Source organism: Sapajus apella, unplaced genomic scaffold (assembly GCF_009761245.1).
Source record: "Sapajus apella isolate SASKATOON/1434 unplaced genomic scaffold, GSC_monkey_1.0 scaffold18, whole genome shotgun sequence".
In the NCBI taxonomy this organism is placed as follows: domain Eukaryota; kingdom Metazoa; phylum Chordata; class Mammalia; order Primates; family Cebidae; genus Sapajus; species Sapajus apella.
Genome location: NW_022436958.1, coordinates 4,714,055 through 4,732,448, shown reverse-complemented (window position 1 = coordinate 4,732,448; position 18,394 = coordinate 4,714,055). Strand labels below are relative to the sequence as shown.

General features: G+C 33.2%; 1 protein-coding gene across 2 annotated transcripts in view; it reads left to right on the top strand.

Annotated features, from left to right (window-relative positions):
- Window positions 1-18,394, top strand: part of LRP1B (LDL receptor related protein 1B) — a 1,894,725-nt gene that overhangs the window by 1,533,167 nt on the left and 343,164 nt on the right. For both annotated transcript variants that reach the window (XM_032286208.1, XM_032286207.1), the window contains exon 43: window positions 3,771-3,975. In XM_032286208.1, the coding sequence (XP_032142099.1) occupies window positions 3,771-3,975 (205 nt within the window). The remainder of the gene's footprint in view (window positions 1-3,770; window positions 3,976-18,394) is intronic.

Here is an 18,394-nt window from a genome sequence, read left to right as displayed (position 1 = left end):
TAAGTAGTCTACAGCTGTCTGACGGTGTTTTGTACAGACACCTAAAATAACGCTTGTAAAAAATTCATGACAAAAGAAAATGCTCAGGATATAATACTCAGTGAATAAAAGTAAAGAAAAAATTTGTGTGTTGGGGGATGTCTTAAAGAAAGCAGTTATGTTAAAAAAAAAAAAACTGAAGAAGAAAGCAGAAGTAAGGGACAAAAAAATATCTTTCTATGGACTTTCACTCTCATACACAATATGATAAAGTTGTTTGTTAACTATTAGAAACTCCTTATTATTTTTAAATGAAACAAACAAAAATCAGACCAATCTGGTCTTCCCTGAGCAAAACTAGAAGAGCTCTTTTTAGATGTGATTAAGAAAAAAAAAAAAAGTTTAAAGAATTAAAAGCAATGACAGATAATCACTGACCCTGACTGCTTGTCAAAGAAAGGACTAAATAATGTAAACTGGGCAGAGTGAAAATAGTTGTAAATCTGGACCTGTTTATAGAGCTAAAAGTGAGATCAGACTTCATTTACTTAATTGAACATCATCTTATACGTGAAAACTCAAGGTTGAGCAACGTAATGACTCATCATGGAGCATGGGAGACTGCTCTCACCACTGTCATATCAGGATACGGCTTGCTGGCCTAGCTGCGTTTATCCTGACACATCACCAAAAGAATCTCAGAACAATAATAAATGTCCCACAGTAGGAATAAAAGAGTTGGGCAAAGGAATTTATAAGTCAGTTTTGAAATAAACATAAAAAGGTCACTCATGATATTACATGATGAGTTTTAATTAATAAATGCTTTATCCTGTAATTATTTATTACATAGGCTAACAGTTATACTTTTTACCTTGCATATGGTGAGCTGTAAGTTAAAATTAAACACATAAAATATTTAAATTTGATAATTATTTATAATTAAAGTTTAAAGTATAAAAAAGACAATTTACCATTATATATGCAAATGACACCTTCAAATCACCATGTGTTTTAATAGATTAAGAGATATTTTAAAATAAAATTCTAAATTGCAAAAGAAAGATAGGCTCTCCAAGTCTAAAACTTGGCTCAGTTACTATTTATTTGTGAAAACTTTAATTACTTAAACTCTCTGGTCCATTCTCTTCATTTCTCACCTGTGAAATGAAGAGGGGAAATGAAAGGAACACTAACACTCTAAAATTCTCTTATAAAGCCTACAATCTAGGGAAATATTGTAAATACATTGTAAGTTTAATACTTTATATTCTATGCATAATTTTTTAAATGTTTCAATTCACCATTTTTTTTTTTTTGAGATGAAGTTTCACTCTGTTCCCCAGGCTAGAGTGCAGTGGTGCAGTCTCCACTCACTGCAACCTCTGTTTCCCAGGTTCAAGCAATTCTCCTGCCTCAGCCTCTCCAGTAGCTGGAATTCCAGGCACATACCACCACACCCAGCTAACTTTTTTGTATTTTTATTAGAGATTGGGTTTTACCATGTTGGCCAGGATGGTTTTGATCTCCTGACCTCATGATCCCCTGGCCTCCACCTCCCAAAGTGCTGGGATTACATGAGTGAACCACCACACCTGGCCTCAATTCACTAATTTAAAAATTTTAAATGTCACAATTTGTAAGTAAAACTATCAAAAATAAAAATTTAATACAAACAATTTTTGTGAATTTAATATTGTCTGGTAATAAATGTCACAAAGTACTCAAAAAACACACATTGAATAACTTTGTGGGCTGTCATGCTCAACTACCTTTAAATGATTATATATGGGAATCCACAGAGAACAGATACTATGCTGAAGGATATGCAAGTCATCCCTAGAGTTTTAGAAATGATATTCTAATTTGTAGAAAAATCACACTAAGAGAGGAAAAAGGAAATTTATAAAATAGGAGTTTAGTAATTTTCCTTCTCTAAAATATACACAAAAGAGATATAGACCAATGGAACATAACAGAGGCCTCAGAAGTAATGCCACACATCTACAACCATCTGATCTTTGACAAACCTAACAAAAACAAGCAATGGGGAAAGGATTTACTGTTTAATAAATGCTGTTGGGAAAATTGGCTAGTCATGTGCAGAAAGCTGAAACTGGACTCCTTCCATACACCGTATAGAAAAATTAACTCCATATGGATTAAAGATTTAAACATAAGACCTAACACCATAAATACCCTAGAAAAAAACATAGGCAATCCCATTCAGGACATAGGCATGGGAAAGGACTTTATGACTAAAACACCAAAAGCAATGGCAAAAAAAGCCAAAATAGACAAAAGGGATGTAATTAAACTTAAGAGCTTCTGCACAGCAAAAGAACCTATCATTAGAGTGAACTGACAACCAAGAATGGGAAAAAAATTTTGCAATCTACCCATATGACAAAGGGCTAATATCCAGAATCTACAAATAACTAAAACAAATTTGCAAGAAAAAAAACAAACAGCCACATCAAAAAGCAGGTGAAGGATATGAGCAGACACTTTTCAAAAGAAGACATTTATGCAGCCAACAAACATGAATAAATGCTCATCATCACTGGTTATTAGAGAAATGCTAATCAAAACCACTTTGAGATACCATCTCATGCCAGTTAGAATGGCAATCATTAAAAAATCTGGAGACAACACATGCTGGAGAGGATGTGGAGAAGTAGGAATGCTTTTACACTTTTGGTGGGAATGTAACTTACTTCAAGCATTGTGGAAGACAGTGTGAAGGTTTCTCAAGGATTTTCAAATGGAAGTACTATTTGACCCAGCAATCCCATTACTAATTATATACCCAAAGGATTATAAATTGTTCTATTATAAAGGCACATGCACGTGTATGTTCATTGTGGCACTGTTTACAATAGCAGACTTGGAACCAACCCAAATGCCCATCAAAGATAGACTGGATAAAGAAAATGTGGCACATATACATCATGGAATACTAGGCAGCCATAAAAAAGGATGAGTTCATGTCCTTTGCAGTGATATGGATGAGGCTGTAAACCATCATTCTCAGCAAACTAACACAAGAACAGAAAATCAAACACTGCATGTTCTCACTCATAAGTGGTTATTGAACAATGAGGGCATATGGATACAGGGAGGGAAACATCACACACCGGGGCCTATTGAGGGGTGGGAGAGCTAGGGGAGGAATAGCAGGGGGTGGGGGAATTAAGGAGGGATAACATTAGGAGAAATACCTAATGTAGATGACGTGGGGATGGATGCAGTAAACCACCATGACATGTGTATTCATATGTAACAATCCTGTACAATCTGCACATGTACCCCAGAACTTAAAATATATAAAATAAAGGAAAATTGAAAGAGGAAGAATTTTTATTTCCATCAATTGAAGAAGATAAGTATGCTTAGGTTAAGAATGATTATACTGGATGAGCTGAAATGTGATAAGTTAGGGTATGTTTACAGTTCGTGGAAAACAAACTTAAGATCACTGGTTTGTTCTTGATTAAAATACACCTTCATTATGCATCTATCTTAATTTAACGACATTTCATTTGAAGGAATACACAGGGTAATTACTTTTTAGAAGTACGTTCTAGTTTTAATTTAAGAACCTGAGGAAAATGAACATGCAAATATAATATACATATCTTCTTTTATTGCCTAGATTTTGTTAAAGATCATAGAATGTGGGTTAAATAATTCTGCTTTTTTAAAAGTAGCTTAGTATTGCCATGTTTCTATTAGTATTTTTACTCTTGATGAGAAGTTTGATTTATAATTACAATTTTTATTTTAATTAGTTTAATGTTTTGGACCAATTGGAATGAGCAACATCCAAGTATTATGAGATCTACCCTGACTGGGAAAAATGCACAAGTGGTGGTCAGTACAGACATACTCACTCCAAATGGACTCACTATCGACTACCGTGCAGAGAAGTTGTATTTCTCAGATGGCAGTCTAGGAAAAATTGAAAGATGTGAATACGATGGATCCCAGAGACATGTAAGTAAATCAGAGATTTCCTGGTTATGGAATTATACAATGATATATTTAAAACACATATGATTTATACTCTCCTAAAATGTGCATATCAAGGAATTTCAAAATAACCAATTGATTGAAACAATCCAATTGAATAACTAATCTATCACACACAAAAGAAAATTGTGGCTAGTATTTTGAAAACTTCTTTCAAATGCATTTGCTACCATAGAGACAGCTCAACTCATAAACATTTTCTGGAGCAACAATAACTAATTTCCTTCTAGTTATTAAGTGTACTGGAATTGTTAGAGTGATTTGCATATGCTTCATGGTTATTTATAGCTTTTAAAAATGTGAAATAAAATTGATTACTTGTCCCAGGATAAAAGAAAATTAGAAAAGAGTGAAATGATCCTCTGTGTTTGTGTCCCCAAAGCACCCTAAGAAACTCTGATGAGAGGAGAATGGGAACTTCTCACTATCAAATCTATTCTAATCACTGGACCCTCTTTTCCCTGGGTTCAAAATGAAATGTTAGTTGAAGAGTTGCTATGCTGTCCCTGGAGAACACTTACAGCAGGTACTTAGGGCCTGAAGAATGGTGAGATGCTAGGGCACCCCTTTGTCATGTGAGGAGTAGCTGCCTTGGCGACTGGGAAGATTAGTGGTTAGATCTGGGTGGCTACACCACTACAGAAATCCGTACCCCTGTCCTTACCACTGTATAGGCCTGAAGGACAAAATGATCCTCAGGCTCCTCACTCCTCCACCGCATTGAAGAAGGTGTGGAATGTAATGCAAATTTTTTCTTAAAAGGTCAGATAGTAAATATTTGAAGTTTCATGGACTGTATGATCTCTGTTACAACTACAGTGTTTTATGGTACTAACACATACCTAGAGAATATGTAAATGAATAGGCATGACAGTATTCCAATAAAGTTTTATTTACAGAACCAGGCAAGAAATCAGCAGGCTGTAGTTTACTAACTTCAAATCTATATGACTAAGCACAGTGTTCAATTCAATTGAAGACTGAATTGCCCTTAGGCAAAATATTTAGCCTTTATAAACTTAAGTTTTCTGATATGCAAATTCTCTAACTTTCAGAGCAATTATGAAGACATAGTGCAAAAGTATATACTTCAGAATACAGCATAGAAATTCTAAATAAACCTAGCATATAATGCTTTCAAAAAGACGGGTAAATCATTGTCATGCATGTGGTGTTATTTTCTATCATGTCATGATACTAAAAAAATGAGTTCATACGTCTTTATTCTCTTCAATTTATTTTTGTATATACCTATTTTGCACTTCCCCACCTATTTATTCTTATGTATGGTAATTATAGCTACAGTTAAGTGGTCCAGTAATAAGATACCGCTAACATAATTTAAAGGATTTGTTCTGACATTTTAAAATATATGCTTTGTTTGATTCCAAGTCATCATTTTCTTTCCCTTTTCAAGGCAGGATGATTTCTGATTGGGCCCCAAAATTAGAAAACTATCTCAACGTTTACTATATTCTTACATGCTTCTAGATGACCTCATCTTTATCTTTACATGTGTTCAAATTAATTTAAGAAAAAGATAATATTTTTGTTAATAACATGAACAATACATTTTTAAAATTATTTTGCAAAAGTTAATTTAGGGATTATTTATGGACTGTTTTAAATACTTTGTACAGGTTTATTAAGACTTCAGAGTGTATCAATTTACTTATCATCATACTAGCTAAGTCACTGATTGCTAATTGTGTTCTAGATACTGTGCTAAGTAAGCACTTCATAATTCATGTTTTTAAAGGCTTCCCTGTGACCTGTGGTACGCATTATTATGATGTTCCCTACTTCACAGACAAAGAAAATGAGGCACAAAGAAGTGTAGTACTTGCTCAGGAACACCTAGCCACATATGTCGCAGAAATGGAATTCTAACCCTGGTGGTCTCACTTCAGTGCCTGTGCAAACCATCATGCTAAATTTGAAAACACTTAAAAAGGACCCAACTAAGTCTACAAAACATGGCCACTTCCTCATGCCTTGCAATTAGCAATACACTTGTCTCTCCTTCTTCCCCACGTATCTTTAATATGCAACCCGTAAACACTTTGCACAGTAAATATTTCAGTTCACTACCAAATATGAAACTATGCCTAGTAAAATTTGAAGTTCTGCTGATTTACTTAGAAAACCAAGTAGATTTACTCAACTTGTCAGCACACATTACATTATTTTGATATACATTTTAAGAACTTTAGTAAAATCAACAGGGAAGAAAATGGAGATCATCCAATTCTAAGTGACACATTACCCCCTTTAAAACTGCTCTTTAATAGAGACCTACAGCTTTTGCATGATCTTTTCAAAATACTCTTTACATAGTTTTCTCCATTATGTAAAGACAAGCTAATCATTTGAAGCTGGGGTCATCAAAGCTCTTTTAAAAGAGGAAGATCAGTATTTCACCCTCACACCATTGCAAGGACCTTTATTATAGCTTTGTGTCTAAATATGTTTAGTAGATATTCTGAAAGTTAGACAGATAGTTCAGCATCTCTACTGTGGCTTGTGTTATATAAGGATTTTTTCTTTGCTTTTAGTATTCCTTTCACCTTCATGTTTAGACGTAGGCATTGCTTAACTATGTGACAAATGATGCAATCAGGGAAGGGAAAGCCTAAATACTTATTATTCATCTCAAAAATTAATATTTATTAAGTTCATGTTCTATAGTTATTAGAAATGATAACCTTACAAAATAAATACTAGCATGAAAGTTGGAAGTTCATTTAATTCTTTAAAAATTATACTTTTAATAAAATGTTAAATTTAATCCTTGCATTTGGTATTAACTAATTGCATGAACATTACCAAGACATATAACACCCTTAAGCTTTTTAAAAAATGTAATTTTATTTTACATAAAGGGGGTACATGTGCATGTTTTGTTTGTTAGGTGGTATAATGCATAATAGTGGGGATTGAAGCCCTTATAATTAATTTAGGTATAAAAACAAATGACAGCTAAAATTAACACAATTGTGATGTTCTCTAATTTTGTGGAAATTAGCAGAAGTCATTGTTAATTCAAAAAAGGAAAATAAACGTTCCTTGTCCCCATATCTAGTTGAGGAAGTAAGATATATGCTCAAAGATAGTTAATGGTATGGAATTAAATCCATGACATTTTAATGATAATTCTCAATATTTTAATCCTCAATCTTTCCTTGTTCTGAAAAAAACAAAAATTCATACACAAGGTGTTCTTTTACAAATGGTACCTTTATAAACAGCACCATCATTTAGTGTGCTTATACCTGGATTTGCCTTGGAATCCAACTGTTATGTTAGGTAGCCTTGAAAAGACCAGATAATCTAACACATGCCAATATTCACAGGAAACAGGTGACTTCCACTTACTACATGAAGGAAAAGCATTGCCAATTGTCATAGTCCACTCAAGCTGCTATAACAAAATATTATTGCTATTTTTTGACTCCCTATTTTTTTCCCTTTGGACAAGCATACTAATATATATATATATATCTGCAACCCAACAGAATAAATTCCATTTTAATATTTTGGAGCACACTGTAAAGGGCACTGCAGAAATGTGTGACCTTTTGCATAATTGCGTATTTTCTAACATTGGATAAGGCAGGTGATAGCAGAAAGCAATCGCAAGAGTAGGGAGATCAGATATCTCCAGGGGAGTGATCAGATTAGAAAGAAGCTAGACACCATAATCTGAAATATTAGAGAAAGTGTATCTTTAATGAGAAAGAAGTAACCTATATTTAAATTAATTAATTTTAAAGTGTTGTAGGGATTCTTGTAAATTTAGACTGTGTGTGCCCTCGAACGCAGTAGGATGCCATGGCTCTTCCAAAGTGTGCTTGAAAAGCGTGCCTTCTTTTGACTATCTATAGGAATTAAACCGTAGTCAAGTAAATTTTCAAAACTATGTTTTAAACAAAGTCTGATAGGCTTAGTCATTGCATTACATTTTAAGCTTTTAATATGCTCATGAATATTATGAATATTCAGGATGTAATATATGTAGATTTGTTCTGATCAGAAAACAGCTTTTTTTTTATTTTTTATTTTTTATTATGTACATCGTGGGCATAAGTGTTTGTAGAGATCTGAAAAATGCTGTTACACTATTTACAACTTGCTTAGTTTATCATAGAAATATTATATAATACATTGCTTATAAGTAGACCAGAGAAACAGATCCTTTCAAACATCAAAAATAAACCAAAAAAGTGTTTTTAATATATATTTTTATCTTTTCATTTTTTTATCTGAAATTTAACAAGACCATTAGTTTTTCTATAAAACTTTAAGCTTTATTATTCTATTTTGTCTTAGAGTGTGATCACAATAAAATACAAGTTTGTCTAGTTTAATTTTGACTTGCATTGATAAAAATAAAGACGATTGGCTGGGATTTTCTGATTTTAATACCACATTAATTTATGTGGTGGTTCTACCTAAATATCAAGGAATGCATTCTTTATTCAGTGATATGAAACTGAGTGTTTTTGGGAAATTTAGTTATTAAGGCAATATAAATCCAGAAAATAGTTTTGTTATGATTCCTTTTTTCTTTTTTCTGTTTTGTATCTATCATCTCTGTTGTTCCAGTAGGTGAAACAGTAACTGATGTAGACAGGGCTAAGACAGCATAATTATAATCTATCTCCCTGTAGTTACCCTCTAAGTGTTAACCATTTCTTGGAAAGTATCTGCTATCTGCATAATACAAACCTTTCCAAAAGAGATATTCATGTTCCTAGAAATTGCAATTGCTCATGTTTCTTACCACTGACATTCTTTCAAAAACTTAGTCCAAAATTGTTTTCAGAATATACTCCCAGGAAAAATCTTCTATCTTATGACTTATCTTTAGGATGAAAAGGACCTTTATGACTAATTTGATACCTAAATAAACAAAAACTAATGATATGAACTCTTTTGAGTAAGAATAGGAGAGCAAGTTAAATAAATAAACTAGTTTTAATTACAAGAACAATTGCAAGGAAATGATATATTTTATCTTTTTATGGCACTAAATATTTTTTCTACTTTTTTTTTTTTTTTTTGAGGAAGGGTCTCACTCTGTCACCCAGACTGGAGTGCAGTGGTGTGATCAAGGCCCACTGTAGCCTTTACACCCAGGCTCAAATGATCCCCGCACCTTGATGTCTCCCAAGTAGATGGGACTACAGCCATGTACCACCACACCTGGCTAATTTTTTTACTTTATTAGAGATGGGTCTCTCTATCTTTCTACTTTTAAAATCAGTTATTTTATTCTATGAATAAATCAAGAAATCAACCTATCATCTCTATGCATCTATATACTTATCTATCTTCTATCTTTCTCATCTATATATCTATGCTGTCTCCTTTTTTTTGATGATATAGTTTAATGACATTCTGAAACTCCAAGTGCCTGAACTCTGAAACTCACAGAATAAGTTTTGATGCCCAGAAAAGTGAATTTTCTGACAATGTAAGTTTGAAATGCTTACAAAGTCAAAACCACTTGCTATCAACAAAGAAAAGAAGGAAGATGAGTTTCAACTTCTTTAAGAAAAAGGAAATATTTGATTTAAAATTAAAGTATAAGCAAGTATTAGTTATTGAATGAACCGCAAACCTTTCCACTATTAATTGGAATAATCCACTATTATTTCACAGATTAGGAAACGTGCCCAGAAAGGGTAAATTAATTTCTAATGTTTCTATGTGTAAGAATGAATGCCAATTATGTTCCCAACTCTCTATTAGAGCCAATGATTTTATTTTTAAATAAAAAAGTAATATTCCCATTTCTATTCTAATAAATTTTTTATTATATTTGCCTTTATAAACAACTTTTCCAATTTAAATTTAGCACCTGTATTAAAATATAAAGGAGATATATAGAAAAAGTAATTTAGAAATACCATTTGACCTAGCCCTTCCATTACTATCCTTTTGGTATGTACCCAAAGGACTATAAAACATTCAGTTATAAAGACACATGGACACGTATGTTTATTGCAGCACTGTTCACAATAGCAAAGACTTGAAACCAAGCCAAATGCCCATCAATTATAGACTAGATAAAGAAAATGTGGCACATATACACCATGGGATTCTATGCAGCCATAAAAAAGGATGAGTTCATGTCCTTTGCAGGGTCATGGATGAAGCTGGAAACCATCATTCTCAGCAAACTGACACAAGAACAGAAAACCAAACACCACATGTTCTCACTCATAAGTGGGTGTTGAACAATAAGAACACATGGACACAGGGAGGGGAACGTCACAAACCAGGGCCTATTGGTGGGTGGAGGGGCCTAGGGGAAAGATAGCAGAGGGTTGGAAAATTAGGGAGGGATAACATTAGGAGAAATATCTAATGTAGATGACAGGGAGGATGGATGCAGCAAACCACCATGGCATGTGTATACCTATGTAACAAACCTGCATGTTCTACATGTGTACCCCAGAATTTAAAGTATAATAATAATAATAATAAAGAAAAAGTAATTTACAATGAATAGTACATGTCCTAATATGTAAGTGATCAAAGGAAACGTGAGAAAGTGGTCAGATATTTTCACATGCATAGATTCATCATGAATGTGACAGCTGTGAAGGCAGATACATATCAGGTATATTTTATTACTCAAATACTGAGACTAGTGCTGCCTGATTTTTAAACTGATAAGTTCTTGAAAATCTTGCATACAAAATGAGGTAAAGTTGTCTCTCAATTTACACAGAAGTTATGGTCCCTGAAAAATAATAAGTGTATATTAAATATCCTGAAATACTTATGCATATGTGTAAAATGGAACTAAATTCAAGGATCAGATAATTATAAGTAGGTTCTCCCTTTGAGAATATCTTGTAGGATATTTGAAACCTGGGCAGAATCTCAGACAAGTCATTGTACAGAGTGCCCTGTGTATTGCAGGGCGTCCAGATTCCTGGTTCTTTACCACTAGACTACATAGCTTCACCCCTACCTTACCAAAAACGCTACCAACACCTTTCAAAGTCATAGAAGGACTGGGACTACCTTGATTGAGAGCCACTAAGATGGGTAATTGTCTTAAAGGGAAATGTGAAGAAAGTTCTCCTGACAGCAGTGATCTTTCTATTCTGTCTCGAATGCCTCAAATACATGGGATGTTGGGTCTATCAATAGCTGGATAAACCATAGACAAGAAGCAGAGAACCTGACTGTTAGCATAAGACTTCTTCAGACTTTAATTTTAATAGCTGTGCCAATTGAATAAATAGAAATGTATATATCCAGTACTTTTTTCATGATGGACATAGCAATCAGGTGTATTATTTTTAAAAAAAAAAACCTCATTAACTACTAAATCCTAAGAGCCTGCTGGAAATCTGATGTTTTGTTGTCTTTCACACTTCTCTGAGTTCAAAGGTGTCATTCAATATTCAGGTTATAATGTCCAATATAGATTTCAGTATATTTTAAGTATTCTTGGGCATTAATAGTTATTCAAATTATAATCAGATCTTAATAACTTTCAAATTTATTTTAAAATGATCTTTATAACTTTCTAATCTTTAACACAGTAGGTGATTAAATAGAAATGTGATAAATAGTAAAGGATAAGGCAAGTCTATGAATTCTATTAATCCATTAAAAATTATCATGTAAAATATATTTTTCCCATGAGAATATTTAATATACATTAAGTGATAAACATAGAGTGAAAAATTAATATGCTGTCTCTCAGACTAGATGCATAAAAATATTTATTGAATGAAAAAATTAATGCTGTTGTCTTAGTGTGCTCTGTTTGCCATAACAAAATATCAGACTGGATAGCTCAGAAAAACGGAAATTTACTTTCTCACAGTTCTGGAGCCTGGAATTCTGACATCAGAGTGCCAGCATGGTCAGGTTAGTGGGGACCTCTTTTCCTGGCTTATGGATGACCACCTTCTCACTGTGTCCTCACATGGCCTTCCCTTGGATGTGCATGGGTACTAAGTTGGGGGCTGGGAGAGAGAGAAAGAGAGAGAGACAGAGAGAGAGAAAGAGAGACCTAGGCCACAAATTCTATAAGATTAGGAACCTACTCTTACGACCTCATTTAACCTTAATTACCTCCTTAATGGTCATATCTCCAAGTAAAATCATATTGGAAGTAGAGCTTCAACATGTGAATTTTGCGGGGAGGCACAGTTCAGCCCATAGCCACTGTGAATCAGATTCTATGGGGAAAAAGCACTCTTCTATATATATGTACACATTTAAGGGACATGGATGAAGCTGGAAACCATCATTCTCAGCAAAATGACACAAGAACAGAAAATCAAACACCAAATATTCTTACTCATAAGTGGGTGTTGAACAGTGAGAACACATGGACACAGGGAAGTGAACATCACATACCTGGCCTACCAGGGGAGTGGGAGGCTAGGGGAGAGATAGCAGTGGGTAAGGGGATAGGGGAGGGATAGCACTAGGAGAAATGCCTAATGCAGATGATGGGGTGGTAGGTGCAGCAAACCAGTATGGCACGTGTATACCCATGTAACAAACCTGCATGTTCTGCACATGTACCCCAGAACTTAAAGTATAATAAAAAATAAGTTCCCAAAATCATAAATAGAAGTCTTTTGGCTGTGAAATTATAAGTGATTTCTTTTTGCCTGTATGTATTTCTAGAACATATAATAAATATTAATGAGTGAAGGAAGAAATATGCATTTGTGCTTATAAATTTTTAATTAAATATTTTTATTTGTAGATAACTGTAGAGTCACATGAAGTTGTAAGAAATAATACAGAATGATCAAGTGTACTCTTTACCCAGTTTCCCCTAATGATTACATCTTGGAAAAGCACAGTACAAACTCACAATCAGCATTTAGACATTGCAGTCAAGATAAAGAATATGTCCTTCATTACAATGATCCCTCATGTTGCTTTTTTCGTAGCTGTGCACGCTTCTCTTCTTTCCCACTCTTTTCTTAATCACCTGCAACCACTAATTTGTTTTCCACTTTTATAACTTTATCATTTTAAGAAAATTATATAATGGAATTATACAGTGCATTTCCTTTAGGGACTGACCTTTCCATTCAATATAAGTCTCTGGAGATTGATTCAGCTTGTTGCATGTATGACTAGTCTGTTCTTTTTCCTGCTGAGTAGTATTCTATGATATGAATAAACCACAGGGTCTTTATTCACTGTTGAAAGTTTTCAGGGTGGTTTCTAGTGTTTGGCTATTATAAATGCAGCTGCCATGAACATTTGTGTACTTGTTCTAGAATGAACATAATTCTTCATTCTCTGTAATAAATGCCCAATCACTGGGTCATATATTAGTTGCATGTTTAGTTTTCTTTTTTCTTTTAAGAAACTGACAAACTGCTTTCCAGAATGACTATGCCATTTTACATTCCCACTTACAGTTTATTAGTTCTTTTTATATTCTAGATGATGCTCTTTTGTTAGCTATGTGGTTTGCAAATATTTTCCCTCATTTTGTAGTTTGTTTATCCATACTTTGACATGAGTTCTTTTGCTGAGCAAAATTTCTTATTTTGATTACATTAAATTTATCATTTTTTTCTTCCATGGTTCATGCTTTTGATGTTAAGACTAAGTACTCTTTGCCTAGACTTAACATTCCAAGGATTTTATTAGATTTTTTTCTAAAAATGTTATAGTTTCACATTTAAGTTCATAATTCATTTTGAGCTTATTTTTGCATTTGGTCAGAAACTTAGGTTAAGGTCCACTTTGTCGCTATGGATGTCCATCTTTTCTATAATTGCTTGTACACTTTTTTCAAAAATCGTTTGAGCATAATTGTAGGTGTCTGTATTGAAATTATCTGTTCTTTTCCATTTATTTAATGAGTTTACCCCTCTGTCAATACCACGCAGTCTTGATGACTGAAGTTACATAATATGCCTTGAAACCAGATTTATTTCTTCTACTTTTTTCTTCCTTTTCTAACTTATTTTAGTTATTATACTTTCTTTGCCATTTTGCATAGGTTTTAGAATAATCTATCCATATCTACAAAACGTCTTTGATGTGTCTTTACTGTTTTCAAATATATTATTTGTCTAGCATTTTTACTGGTTGACTTAGTTACTACAGTATATGTAGATTACTTATCAGTATACTACCATCCCCAGTTTACCAGTAAAGTGAAGTATAGAAACTTTACATCCTTTTATGTTTCCTTAGCCTCCCCTGTTTGTAATATAATTATCTTAAATATTTACTCTGCATACACTAGTGTAAGTTTGTCATTTTTTTTTTTTTTGCTTCAACTATCAAACAACTTAGAAAAGCCAGTATGAGAAGGAAAGCCTATTTTTATGTACAAATATTTTTGCTTGTGGTGTTCTTTCTGTTTTCTTGATGTTCCCAGGTTTCTTCTTTAATTGCTTACTTCCCTATTGCTTTGGAAAATTTCTTTTATCCATTCTTTGCCATCTGTTGTGGTAAATTCGCTTAATTTCTTTTCACCTGAGACTGTTTTGATTTTCCCTTTATTTCTGATATTTTCACTTGGCATAGGTTACTGGGATTGACAGTTTTCTTTTCATATTTAAAAATATTGGGCCACTTCTTTCTGTTCTCTGTGATTTCTGATGAGAAATCCATTATTATTAAAACTGTTTTCTTTTGTGTAACATGTCATTTTCCTCTGGCTGCTATTAAGATTTATTTCTTGTCTCCAGTTTTCAGAAGTTTATTTTTACTTTTAACTAGCAAATAATTGTGTACATTTCAGGAGTACAATATGATGTTTTGATATATGTATACATCATGGAATGATTATTTAAGCTAATTAACATATTTATCACCTCACTCATGTACTTATTATTTTTTGTGCTATTTACCTCCAAAGCTTATTTCTCATGTCTAACAGGAAATTTGTACCCTTTGATCAATATCTTATTCCCTATCCCACCTTCACACCAGCCTTTGGTAGCTACTGTTTTACTCTCTACTAATAAGAGTCTGACTTTTTTAGATTCCACGTGTGAGATCATGAAGTATTTCTCTTTCTGTGCCTGGCTCATTTCACTTAGTATAATGTTATCCAAATTCACCCATGTTGTCACAAATGACACTTTTAGAAGTTAAATTATAATGTGTCGTGGGTTTATACTCTCTGGGCTTTACTCTGCTTCTTGAACCTATAGGTATACATCTCTTGCCAGATTGGTGGTTTCCAGCCTTTAGTTTTTCAAGTGCTTTTTTAGCCTCACACTTTCTCCTCTCCTTGTAGGACTTTTTAGTTTACTGCCACATCTTCCATTTCCTCTTTTCTGCTGTTGAGTTTATTCACTGAGTTTTTAAATTTAAATTATTGCACTTTCAGCGTTAAAATTTCTATTTGCTTTTGGTTTGTTTCCTCTATTTCTTTACTGAGATTTTTCATTTCTTCCCTAATATCTTTAGTTTTTAAAAACTTTTATTATGGCTGCTTTTAAATCTTTTTCAGTTAATTTTTACACCCCTGTCACCTTGGTATTGACATCTATTAGTTGTGATTTTTTTCAGCCTCTTTGAAATCTTCCTGGTTCTTGTTATGAGTGATTTTGCTTGAACTTAAACATGTTTTACTACATGTAACTCCAATTCTCAGCCCTTCTATTTTAACTGTCTTTCTCTGACATTGTTCTGGGAGAGGAAGATGAGAAGTGCTACCCTATCAAAGCAGAAGGTCCTCGGGTCAGCCTTTGTTAGTACCAGAGATGAAATTGGGACTCATCTGTGCTTCTGAATGAAGAATGGGAGTTCAGGCCACCCACATGGACTCTACAGTATCACCTAGAGGATGATGTTGAAATTCCTGACTCTCCAGTGACACCACCTCAGAAGGGAAGGGAAAGGCACTTTATTACCATCAGGTGTGTGTGGAAGCCCAGGATCCCCACTTGGCCTTTGCTGCTGTGGGTGTGTCACAGCCTTTTCCCTGTGGTGTTGGTTAAAGTTTTATAGTAAAGTTTTCTGCCTTGATTGCTAGGTTGTTTCTTTCCTGGCCTTTAGATAGAGAGAGCAGGTTATTATTATTTACTATTATTATTATTATGTGTATGTTGCCATTTCTGGGTTGACAGTTTATTCAGTTCAAGTCTGAGATATATGAGACAAAAATGACACCTGAGAAACACACTTCCATGGTATTTCTTGGTCCCAAGATACACAGCTGGATTACTTTTTCTTTCTGCTTTCAGAGTCTCCTTGTGTTTGTTTTATATATAATTTCTAGAGTTTTTGTACATAGGAGAGGAATCAAGAAATGTGTGTCCGAGGAGCGTTAAGTCAACATGCTCATATATTTTTAGAAATTCAGAATAGAAAAAAAGGAAACACCTATTTGTGTTTTTAAAGACACTTTAAAAAATCTAAGCTGATTATGTTTTATAAGTCTGTAAAACAAGGTCCATACATTGCCAATGGATTTAAACAGGAATGAGACTTATTAAAGCACACATGATGTGGCATGATCTTGCAGTCCAAAGACATTGAAATCAATGATCCTCCACCTAAGAGAAATAAAGACTGTGAAAATAAAGATAGTTGATTGTGTTGTCTACATTTTATTGTCTGCAACAATTATGTTTAGATGTGATCACAGAGTATAATAAAGTTTATATGAATATATGACATTGCCACATATAGGTGCCTGAGTGAGACTAAGAAAGAAGTGAAAAGAAAAGTAAAATTAGGGATAGGTAACATTGTTTCAGTGTTGAAATGGTTCAAAATAGCTGTATGACCTTGAGCAATTAATTGAATCTTTTTGAATCTCAGATTTGACATTTTGGGTTAGACCTAAAATTATTTTCCAATTCTAACTTTGTATGCTTTTACCATTGTTTATGTGGAACTTAACTAGATCAGCCATTTGATATATATTTTATAATACGTTAATATGCATAACAAGATGTTGCCACATCTTGAATATTTTAGACATAGAGGCAGTCTTGATAGGAACATAGAACCTACTCCCTTTCAGGAAGCAGTATGATGCAGCAGAAGTTAATAAACTTAGATTATTTAAACATGAATCTGAAACTTAGATATATGACCTGTTGTTTAGCAAACTTAAGACATTTCTTAATCTTTCTACACCTTGATTTCTGCTGTTGAATGTGACTAGTAGTTTATGCTTCATAGGATGCATTTTGAGGGGTTAAAGTAACTATCACATGTAATTTAGTACTTGATAATGGTTAATGGCAAATGCTGATTCTTATAAATCACCTCTTGAATTATGAAATTTAAAAAATAAACCAAGTTTAAAATTTTGTAGCTACATTCACTACACACATGCACATTTGTATAAACATGAATGATATCGATAGAATAAGTTATAAATTACCTCATTTTCTCATCTGTAGGAATACTAACATCTAAAGAAAGGCAATTTGTTTTTCATCTTTGTATCTCCAAAAGCAATAAACCCAAAGTCTGATGCATTGCTATATTCAGCAAATATTCACTGAAGAAATGAGTATATGAATAAATAAACTAAATGAGAAATTACTAAACTGAGTATATAAATAAACTAAAAAAGAAATTATAAAAAAGGATTCTCTGAATAAAATGAAAAAAACAAAGAGCTTAAGAAAAGAAAAGGCCAAAAATCAAAGTTTAGCTATTTTGAAGGCCTCAGCTATCCAGAGTAACTGATATTCCTATCCAGGAAGATAAGAATGATATTGCAGTAGGCTTAATGGTGTTTATTTCTAACACAATTCCTTTGATTTAAGTCCACATACATTTCATTGATGGTTCAGCTTGGTTAGTCTTGCAAATTAAAGTATTACTAAAGCCAGACTCTCTGAAAAGAGATGTGCTTTTGGAGAAAAATAACGGTCAGTATCCAGGGCAACTAGTGTATTCATCCAGAAAATAGCTGGTGTCCCTTCAGCATGAGATGCTGATACTGATGGATTGATTTAACATTTCCTAGAAGCTTTCAATTTTTAGGCATCAGATGGAATTTTCAAAAGGCTAGCAACCACCTCTCCTACCTGCCTCATTGTAGAATTTATCTACAAAGATTAAAAGAATAGAAAGCTAAGGAAAGCCATTCCACATGTGTGTATATATATAAATATATATACGTTCATATATACGAGCACATTTTTTCCAGATTAGCTTTGCTTGCAACTGAACAGAGGGAGAAGCATACTAATAAGTTTAGAAATATTTTCCTTGGTGAAATAATTCAGCAGATAAAAGGAAAAGTAGGAAATTAAAAAGTTTCATGTTTGAATTCATTAAATTCTTAATTAACTTGCATTAATTTTTCTCTTGTCTGAATTTCTTATTTTTTATATGTTCTTGGGCAGGTTATAATGTATTATCATTATTATTATTATTATTTTTATTGAGA